Below are 10,565 nucleotides of genomic sequence, written 5' to 3' on the forward strand. Positions count from 1 at the left end.
CGTTGCATATGCAAAGTTACGTTCTCACACTGTAATCACACAACCAGGATACTGCACCAATCTATCACAAGCAAAAACTTTTAAACAATAGTGGTTGGCAAAAAAAAGAGCAAGAGCTATTGGTTCAATAATTAGGAAAATATTTACATGACCAAGTGAGAGGGTGAAAATTGATTGATTTAACAGCCGATCTGATACAACTTCTGAATCTCAAAACCCTATGGTTCTTTCCTCGATAATCCTTCCCCGCCCCATTCCTTTATACTTAACTGTGAACTATAACTAGCTGTGCTCCAAAATGATTTGAGCTATAATTCTCACACGATCCCCAATTATTAACTGGGAACGAAGAAAATTGAACTTCAAAACATTTATGAAAGAAAGAATGAAAAAGGAGTACGAAGCAGAAACCTCCTCGATCTATCAAACGTCACATATATCATTTCAGTACAACGATAGTTATAATCGCTCTTTTTGCCACAGACGAAACTCTTTGTACAAGCCAACAGAGTCTTACCGATAGAAATGTTTAACGCTTACCGGAAGTGCGGTTTATGTATGTTAAGCCAAGTCGCACAACAAAAACGTCATTTCCTATAAACGTTTGTGGGAATCGGAACCGCATCGCCTGGAGTCAACATGCCGAAGTGAGTGAACTGGGTAGACTAAGGATGAAAATGCAGGACGGGTGGGTGGGAAAATGTGTGTTCTGAAAAAGGAGAGAGAAGAAGAAGATTCTGTAATACGAGCAGCGTCTCTTATTGCTTGGCGAAATTCATTTCTATTTGAACATCGCTTTAGTTTTTCCTCCAGTATTTGCAGTTGAAGTTTTCCTCCAGTATTTGCAGTTCTCGCTTTTTGGGCACACATTTCCAGGAAAATAAATTTCCTTGACTGCCAAGTGCATTAGATACTAACAGTTGTGTATGATTGATGTTTCCAGAATCAGGAGTCGGGTCTAAGATTGCTAGATCCTGGCTGTTAAAAGTGCTGATCCTATCTGATACATTTTATTGTGTGGTCATTTATACAGGTAGTTCTCAACTTACAACAGTTCATTTAATGACCTTTCAAAGTTACAATGGCACTGGAAAAAGTGACTTATGACAGTCTTTCACAGTTATGACCTTTCCAGCATCCCCATTCGATCAAAATTCAGATGCTTGGTAACTGGTTCATATTTATGACTGTTGCTGTGTTCCCTGGTCATGTGATCCCCTTTTGCTACCTTCTGACAAGCAAAATCAATGGAGAAGACAGATTCACTTAACAACAAGGTTACTAACTTATCAGCTGCAGTAATTTACTTAACAATTGAGAGGAAAAAGGGCATAAAAAGGGGCAAAACTCAACAAATGTCTCACTTAACAAAAATTTGGCTCAGTTGTCATAAGTCGAGGACTATCTGTACAAACAGGCATACTTTTTTCCCCCTAATTTTATCGCTAGGACAGCGAAATTATTACAGTGAGTTGATGGAACTGCTTTATATATAGATATAGCTATGCTAATATATTTGAAGTAAATACAACTGAACATTTAAGATTTTTGAAGAAAATTTGCTTTTACTATAAAAGCAAAGAATTAGTAGGCTTACTAAAATATGTTAAAGATTTCCTAACGTGTTAAAGAAGCTAGTAGCAATTATTCCTACTTCCTATGAATATTTATTTTGCCTTTCAGGTTTTATTGTGATTACTGTGATACTTATCTCACCCATGACTCTGTAAGTAGAAATTTTCATTGTGTTATGATCAGAAATTTAAAATAATTTTTCCATTTAATTATTAGTTCTGATTATATTTCTTAGTTAAGAATTGGAGTTTAAAACTGGTTAATATTTTTGTAGGCAACTGTAAAGAAGTGCAAAGAAATGATGAGAATGAATCTGTTTAGATACTCATGCTGGAACTATTTAAACTGCTTAATTGCAGTTATAATTAAAGCACTGAGAGAGAAATGAACTAGTAAAACATAAATGCAAATTTTAAAGGCTATGAGAATTTATTGGGAAGCAATTTTTGTGACCAGAAATATGCATCGGAGATAAATGTTGGGTTTGAAAGTATAATGAGTACCAGGAGAGTAATGGGGTGTTCTTTTCTTCCAGCCGTCTGTGAGGAAAACCCATTGCAGTGGCAGAAAACATAAGGAGAATGTGAAAGATTACTATCAAAAATGGATGGAAGAACAAGCACAGAGCCTGATAGATAAAACAAGTAAGTCTTATTCATTTCAAGTATTGTTTTGTATTTATCAGTCCTGAAATTCTGCCACGAAGTACAGACACTGTTTTGTTCTATTCTCATAAAATGTTGGAATGAAAGCTGTTTAGGATTGTGTTTGACAGCAGAACAACCATCCATAAACTGGTGGACAACGTATGGCAGACATAAATTTGGTCTATAAAGAATAGAACCAAATTAAGTGCTGGGGAGAACTGGCAAAAAAAATCTAAACTTCAAAAATAGGCTGGATCTAGCTGAGGACTGCTGAGAAATAAATGTATTTATTTATTTAACCTTTATTAGCCACCCAACTCCAATGGACTGTCATTGCATCCCCATGATAAACGGATCTGGGTAGTAACTCCTGCATTAGAACCTCTCCTTACTGGTCACATAATCCAGAACATTCAGGGCTTGGAAAGGATTTCACCAGCCATGTTCTACATGCTTTCTTTACTTTGTGATTAGAGTCTCCAGAAAATCCATGTCTTCCTCAGCATCCTGTATTAGAAACAGGGATTCTAAAAATTTATAGGCCGTGCTATGTAGAAATAACTGCTCTATTTTAGTGGAAAAATATTGAATGCATATTCTAAATTCCTAAAAGCAAACCCTTGATATAGTCAGTATTTCATAAGAAATATTCAATATTCTTTGTACTGAACTGATATGATTATTTGGTTTTGTTTATTTTAAAATATTTAGAAAATTATTCTCTTTAAAATTTTCTGAACACGTTGATATATTGTTTTAGGTTTTCAAAAGCAACTCTATTTTATTCACTCACTGCTTTCAGTTTCTTCATGAATATTTTAAATGGAAGTTGATTCTAATGTGTTCACTGCAGTTTGCCAGTAAATATATTTAGGATTTCAGATTTAGCTGGGAATACTTCTCATAGAATTTGTATCAACATGCAAACTGTGGAAAAAGTGGAAGCATGGAAAAAGTATTTGTGCATTATGTGATAATCTCTTATTTTTAGTTTGAAAATATCCCTTAAAATTGATGAAATGGATAGAATTTGCTTTTGCAATTAAATATTTTCACTTGTCTGGAAATAAATTCAGACAATTATATACCTTAATAGGGTGGATTGTTTGAAATTTTACAGAATTACACTATATATGTACTATAATTGGAAAAATATTTTTTCAGAAGTCTGTTAATTCTTATTTATATCTTTCCCCTTTTCCCCATTAATACAGCGGCAGCATTTCAGCAAGGCAAAATCCCACCTACCCCATTCTCTGCTCCACCTCCTGGAGGAGCAATGATACCACCACCACCTAATATCCGTATGTATGAATATTGTTACTCTATTTCTGGTAAATCTATTATATGAAAATCTTAAGAGAGAATATTATACTATTTTATTTAATATTAGTTATTCATTTTAAAAAAAATATTGCTCCTGTTCTTAATAAGTTATGATCCAATAGATACTTGCTATTTGTACATAAATGTTAACACAAATAAAATGTTTTTACAATTTCTGAGACACTGAATTGATATACATACAAGACTGATTGACATATTTGTTTTTTGCTGTACTTTAGCTGGTCCTCCACGGCCTGGTATGATGCCAGCACCCCATATGGGTGGACCACCAATGATGCCAATGATGGGACCACCTCCTCCAGGAATGATGCCAGTTGGACCTGGTAGGTTATGGGTTGAATAAATGCTTACTTCTTTCTAGTCTGAAGACAAAGGACCAGTTGCTGTACATTACATCCTTTTAGTGGAACAGAAAACCTGCATATTAAAAGATGACTAGTGACATCTATCAAGGATCAAGATTTGGACTGTGCCATAGCAAGGAAAAATCTTTGGAAGTGGTATATTGTGAGTTGCCACAAGAAATTCCCATGAAAAAAACGGAGGACTGTGCCAGTACCATTGCAGAAGTATGACCTAGAAAGTTTAGGAATAAGGATCAGCTCTTATCATTACTACACAGGGAAACTTCCAATATTTCTTTTCTAGAATAATTATTTTCAGACCTCTTTACTTTGGAGTTACTTTGCTACCTTCTCTCACTGATCAAATTGTGATATAATTTATGTAGGTTTACAGAAGGAAGGAAATATAGGCGAAAAACTATATGTGATTTTTTTTATTTCCTTCCTTCCTTCCTTCCTTCCTTCCTTCCTTCCTTCCTTCCTTCCTTCCTTCCTTCCTTCCTTCCTTCCTTCCTTCCTTCCTTCCTTCCTTCCTAACCTTGCTTTGCTGTATTTCAATTATTGGGTGGGACTCTAAAAAGGACAAGACACATTTTTGTAATGTATTTTTTTTATTCTGAAGAGGTTGGAATTTTTCTTCTTGTTCTTTCATACTCTGGTTTAGGTTAATTGACAGGCCTTCTGAGCAAATATGCAATAAATGTTTTAGAAGAATTTGCTTTATTTCAGAACAATTAGTGTAGATTACTAATATCAAAATAGAGAATATAGAAAAACCACTTGAGGCAGTTGTAGTGGAGTTAACTGGGTACTGTATGCATTTAATTTTTATTAAGAATTTTGTTTATAAAAGTACAATGTACTTTGTTTATAAAAGTACAACTTTTCTTTCTATTCTATTCTCTTTTTTAAGTTTAAACTTAAAAAAGAGAATAGAATAGAAAGAAAAGTAAAAAGTACAAGAAAAAGAGGTGAAAGAAGTAAGAAGATAATAAAAAGAAAGAAAAGAAATATATAAAGAAGCAACTTGCGACCTTTATCACAACAAGTAAGCGAATTAGAGTCTAGGTCCTCCCTGTAAGGTTACAGATTTTATCTGTCCATCCTGTATCTATTTCTTCCTATAAACAAATCCATAAAACATCATTTTTTCAGTCCTTATGTCAGGAAAGTTCATAAGCGGTTGCTAGAACAAGATAACTTTTAACTTTTTTTTAAATAAATCATCTTTGTATTCCTTTATTTCTAATAGTTTTAATCTTTAGTTCATTCAGATGTGGTGTACTATGGATTTGATTTCTCTTTATTTCTTTGTCCCATAGAACAGAATTCTTCAAGGCTTTAACAAACCTCTTTTGTAAATCCAATAGGAAAAATTATCCAGGCCACTCTATTAGTTTCTCATTTACATTTCCCTTTTAAATTTTAAAATCTCAGCTAGTTTCTTTTGTAGATCCAATGAAACATCCCTTTCTAACTTATTTTCTTGGCCTGTCAGTTATAAATCTGTTTTTGCTAACCTTTTGGTGTCAGATAACATTTGTTCTGTCATTTCTCCAATAACATATTTTGAGCATAGTCTATCCATAGAAACAGACATCACTATTGACATTGTTGATATTGTGGCTACTATTTTCTGATACCATTTTTCAAAAATCTTCAGTATTTTTGTTATAATGTTTTATATCATAGGATTGTACATTTTTCTTCTAAGAACTTTAGTCCCCTCTAGTGTCAAGTTTTTGAAATTGTGAAATTGTCTATCATTACATTTTGTAAAAATCAAAATAGAATCTTATTTCCCATGAAAAGTTATTTATTCTTTATACTGTAATTAATTCCAATATTGTATTGTAATAGTTTCAATACTCCAATTTTATCTGGACCCTTAGTCCATTTATAAGATCAAAATAATTAGTTTTTTGCTGTTTATTTCAGATTCTTTAAATTCTTAGGCTTATGATTAAAATTTTCTTTCATTCAAGATTGAAGGCAGACTTATCCAGCATTTTCCAACTTGTTCTGAAGGTCTATAATAATTTAAAAATAGTTAATGAACAATTTATGAAAGTGATTAGTGCCATTTAAAAGTCTGTCATGGTTCTGAGCAAGATGACTAATCCCATCATCTCCAAACCTGTAGAAAACCACTGTCCTGTGGTCTCCTTGGGTTGAGCAGCCATCTGAAGCACATGTGGATGATCTTTTATCCTCTTCTTATCCAGAGAAATTCTAAGGAACCAGTTTACACATTGATTCCTTGGTCTTTGCCCCAGACATCAGCTCAATTTTCACAAAACAACTTATAAAATTTTCTTGAAATTTGTTTTTGTGTTGGAAAATTTAAAGAAAACAGAGAAAGTGACATATTGGCCTATAAATTAGTGGTACGTTCCTTTATGTTGTTATTTTCTTTGCTTTTATAGCTCCAGGAATGAGGCCACCTATGGGAGGACATATGCCAATGATGCCAGGACCACCAATGATGAGACCTCCATCCAGGCCCATGATGGTACCAGCCAGACCAGGAATGGCTCGCCCAGACAGATAAAGTGGAATTGGACCCTTTGCTCCCTTTTTTTAGTTGTACGCCTTTCTGATAAGCTGTGGAAGTTGCATTGCCCAAATTGTTAACATTTTTTTAAATTTGCAATCTAAAATTGGGGGAAGGAGAAAAGTCCTGGGAGAAAAAAACATAAATATTGGACAAAGGCTTTGTAGCATTTCCCAAATATTTTTTCATGTTTGTTGTCAAATAAAATATTGATAATTGGTTTCTCATGTGTTGTGGGCTGAAACTATGATGATTCCATTAAAATAGTAATAATTTATGGTTGTATGTTTCTTCCCAAAAGTGACATTGCTCATTGTGGGTGGTCCCTTCCACCACCTTTCAAATCTACACATGAATTCCAGTATTAATACTTAATTCCGAACTTGCTCTCATCCTTTAGTGTGCTTTTATCACTCTAAACTGTTGAGGTCTAGGGCGTTCTCTTCACCCTACACCTAACCATTCTGATCATTGTTCTATAACAATCTGTTTTGAAAGCTTCCTTCCACGCAATGTTTGGAATACTACTGTGATACTATCCTTAGTTGTGGGTGGGATAGAAAAAAATGGAGACTAAATTAAACTGTCTAATCCTTAGTCATCATGCCAGAGAATAGTTTTGCACAATTTGAGATGCAAGTGATTTTGCATCTTGTTGCATCTTGATACTTGTTACACTAGGTGGGATGACAGTTGATAATCAGTATTCTATATGGGTTCTTAGTGGTAAATATTTCAGTAACTTATGCTTTCTTTTTCCAATTATAAAGAAAATTTTTTGTACTTCGAGATAAAAATATACATTGATGCACTGTTAAAATTAAACAACTTGAAAACATACAGAGTGTGCTTTAAATTGTATATCAGTGGAGTATATCACTGTATTGTATATCAGCATGAGCAACCCCATAAATATGTTATGATTTAGACAAAGCCCTTCATAAACTTCCTCCTTCAGGATTACCACTTGATATGGCAAGGTCAGTGGACTTTGGAGCAGTGGGGAGTGATGGGATTATCGTTGCTAAGCAAGATGGTCATGTGATGCTTATTGCTTAGTGACAGAAATTTTGGTTTCAATTACTATCATTAGCTGAGGGTTATCTATACTCTTATTTTACAAGAACAAATGTATTTGAAACTTGATAAGTACAAACTAATGGAAATGCGAAATTGGTGACTTCTGGGGAGGCATGATAAACTAAAGATGTCTCTGTGAAAACAGAGCCGACAACCACAGCAAATATTGAAGAACTGGTGAATAGGCTGTTTCTTCAGAACCTCTCTGGGTAAGGAGAGCAGGGAGGTTGCCCAAATGTGCTCAAGACAGCTACTCATAAGGTGACTGTAGGATAATGGTCTTCCACAGGTTTGAGCATTAGGAGACGAAGGAACTGCAGCAGAGCTTTTAAAGGACAGTAAGTTTGTAAGACTTTCTAATCACTCTTGGAAATTGTTAACCATCTAAAAGCTATTAGAGGCCTTTGGAACTACAAGTTTGAAAAGTCACTGAGTAAATTTAATTTTAACTTTGAACAAATGAAAATTAATAATAAGCTTAAGAACATAAAGGATTTGAAATAAACATCAAAAAGCTAAATAAGATTTAAGAAAGTTATGAATGGATTTAGGGTAAAGTTAAATTTGGAATAATTGACCTACTACGATATATAAGATTTTGGACTTAGCTATAAAAAGAAATAGCTTCTTGTGGGAACTACAGTTACTTTAGCTATCTTGATTCATAACAAAGATGAAATGTTTTTAGAAACTGGATACTAGAGGGAACTAAAGATTCCAAGTAGAAGGAAAACAAATACAAACCTGCTTTTGGTGTCAGTTAACTGGAGCTTACAAAATGATACGAAACTGCATTAGAAAGGAGATCTTTGAAGAATGGAACCAGAAATTAGTAGCTACAATATCAACAGGATCAATAATGATACCTGATCATATGGATAGTTTATGTCCAAAAGATGCTTCTGAGGAAACAACAGATGTGGAACAAATTTTGTCTGACAAAAACAGAGAAAGTAATGGAACTACAAATGACAGGCAAAGAAAATGACCTGGGAAATATTTTCTTACCTGGATCTACAAGAGGCTTTTTAAACCCTTGAAGAATCTGTGTGATGGAATAAAGAAGAATTGAACAGAAATCAAATCCCATAACAATATTTGAATAAACAGTAAACATTAAGTCTTAAAAATAAAAGGAAGTCATATAAAGTTGTTTTATTTGATCAAGATTAAGATTCCCCCCCCCTTTTCCAGTTTTGGTAATTACCGTATAGACTTTTTGCTGACACTAGCATTTGCTGGCACTAGCATTAAAAAGTTGATATTTTATGGATTTGCTTATATATACTGCTCACAAAAATAAAGGGAACGCAAACTCCTTCAGTTCCATGTTAAAATGTTCCCTTTATTTTTGTGAGCAGTATATAAGGGATGGGATAAGGGATAAAAGATTGTAACCATATAAGGGTGAAGAGTTCCTAAATTTGTCTATACTTTTAATGAACGCTGGAAGTTACCTTACATTTTTATTTTCTTTATATTCTTTTTTGTTTTCTTTTTTACACTTTATTCTTTCTCACTATTCTTTTTTCTTTGAGTTTAGTTTGTTTTTACTGTTGTAAACAAAAATTCTTAATAACAATATATGCAAAAAAGAAAGAAACGTGAAATTGCTAAAGCAGAAATTTAAGTATTCAAAGTTATGTTTTAGGAGTAAATAAACTTAGATGAACTAGAATGGGCCACTTTAAATCAGATGATAATGCAGTATTTAGGATATGAGCTCATATAAATTAATGGAATGGCAAGGAAAATGAACAAGAGCATAACTAAGTATGTGGTTGACTACTAGGAGCACAAAACTTGGAAACAATAGTTCACACTCATTTGAAATCGTGCAGACATGTCAAACTCACGACATCACATGATGTCGCTCAACATATCGGGACGGTTTTGCCATTGCTGGCAATGGGGTTGACGCGGCTTCTGGATGACGCGTCCGGCCTGCAGGCCGGCAGTTTGACACCCTGTGTGATGGGGACAAGCAAATAATCATGGAAAAGCTCTCATAAAGATTAAAACAATCTATACTTATTTACAAGCAGAATTATAGAAAGTAGAGAAATATTTATTCAGGAACAAAAATTGTTAAAAACTAAAGTAGAATGGGTAATACAGGATCAGCTGTGTCATATAATTTCAAATTATTTTAAGCCATTGAAAGATGGTGTGTAAAATGTACATTTTTTAAATTAAAATAAGTTAAAACATGTAATAGGTCAGGAACAAAATAGGAAAGCACTAGACCAACTAAACTGTTTAAAACTGCAGAAGAACAGGCACTTAAGAGGTTTAGCAGCTCTGTGCCAACAGATATGGAGAAATATGTAATCTAGAGGTTTGAAAATACTGAAGGAGGAAGAAGAGGAGGAGGGGGATGTAAGGGAATGTGCAAATTGCACCAAGTCATTATGCAAGACATGTTTTGATGAGATCTTATAGAAACAAGAATTAGAGCCATACATGACTCCAATGTCAAATGAATGCCAAGTGAATGGGTACGTTTCAGAAAATATAAATAGACGTGATCAGATAGTTAATATACCATGAATAATGAGAGATTGGGAATACAGATCTCTGATAATTGATTATAGTAAGATCTTAATTGTGTAAATCCTGTCAAATGTGTAATAGGTATACCAGAACATAAAATTATTCTTCTGAAAAAAACTTTACAATGAATAAGAAACTATTGTAAAACCAGAGTTGGAAGGAACATGGTGGTTGAGAATAGGAAAGGGAATAATAAGGATGCATACCCACTTAATACAGTGAATATTTTATAAGAATAACAGAATTGAAAAAGATAATAGCTGTAATTAAAACAGGAGTCAACATTCTAATAATTTGAAATATAGAGATAATTCAACCTTGTTAGGTAATAATAAATAATTATTAAAACGTTGGTTATTAAAGTAAAAATAGAATGTGAAAAATATGAAATATTGAAATTTAAACCAAAAAAATTAATAACCAGTATTAACAGAATAACAAGGTTGGAAGGGACCTTGGAGATCT

General features: G+C 33.5%; 1 protein-coding gene across 1 annotated transcript; it reads left to right on the forward strand.

The window, feature by feature from the left end:
• The first annotated feature begins 599 nt into the window (after positions 1-599).
• Positions 600-7,305, forward strand: LOC107300742 (U1 small nuclear ribonucleoprotein C). Its single transcript, XM_015830041.1, has 6 exons — positions 600-647; positions 1,684-1,726; positions 2,111-2,219; positions 3,437-3,526; positions 3,788-3,892; positions 6,340-7,305. The coding sequence occupies exons 1-6, from the start codon at positions 640-642 to the stop codon at positions 6,462-6,464; spliced, it is 480 nt and encodes a 159-aa protein (XP_015685527.1). The 5' UTR covers positions 600-639; the 3' UTR covers positions 6,465-7,305.
• The last annotated feature ends 3,260 nt before the right edge of the window (positions 7,306-10,565 follow it).

Source organism: Protobothrops mucrosquamatus, unplaced genomic scaffold (genome assembly GCF_001527695.2).
Source record: "Protobothrops mucrosquamatus isolate PMUCROS unplaced genomic scaffold, P.Mucros_1.0 scaffold8239, whole genome shotgun sequence".
In the NCBI taxonomy this organism is placed as follows: Eukaryota; Metazoa; Chordata; class Lepidosauria; order Squamata; family Viperidae; genus Protobothrops; species Protobothrops mucrosquamatus.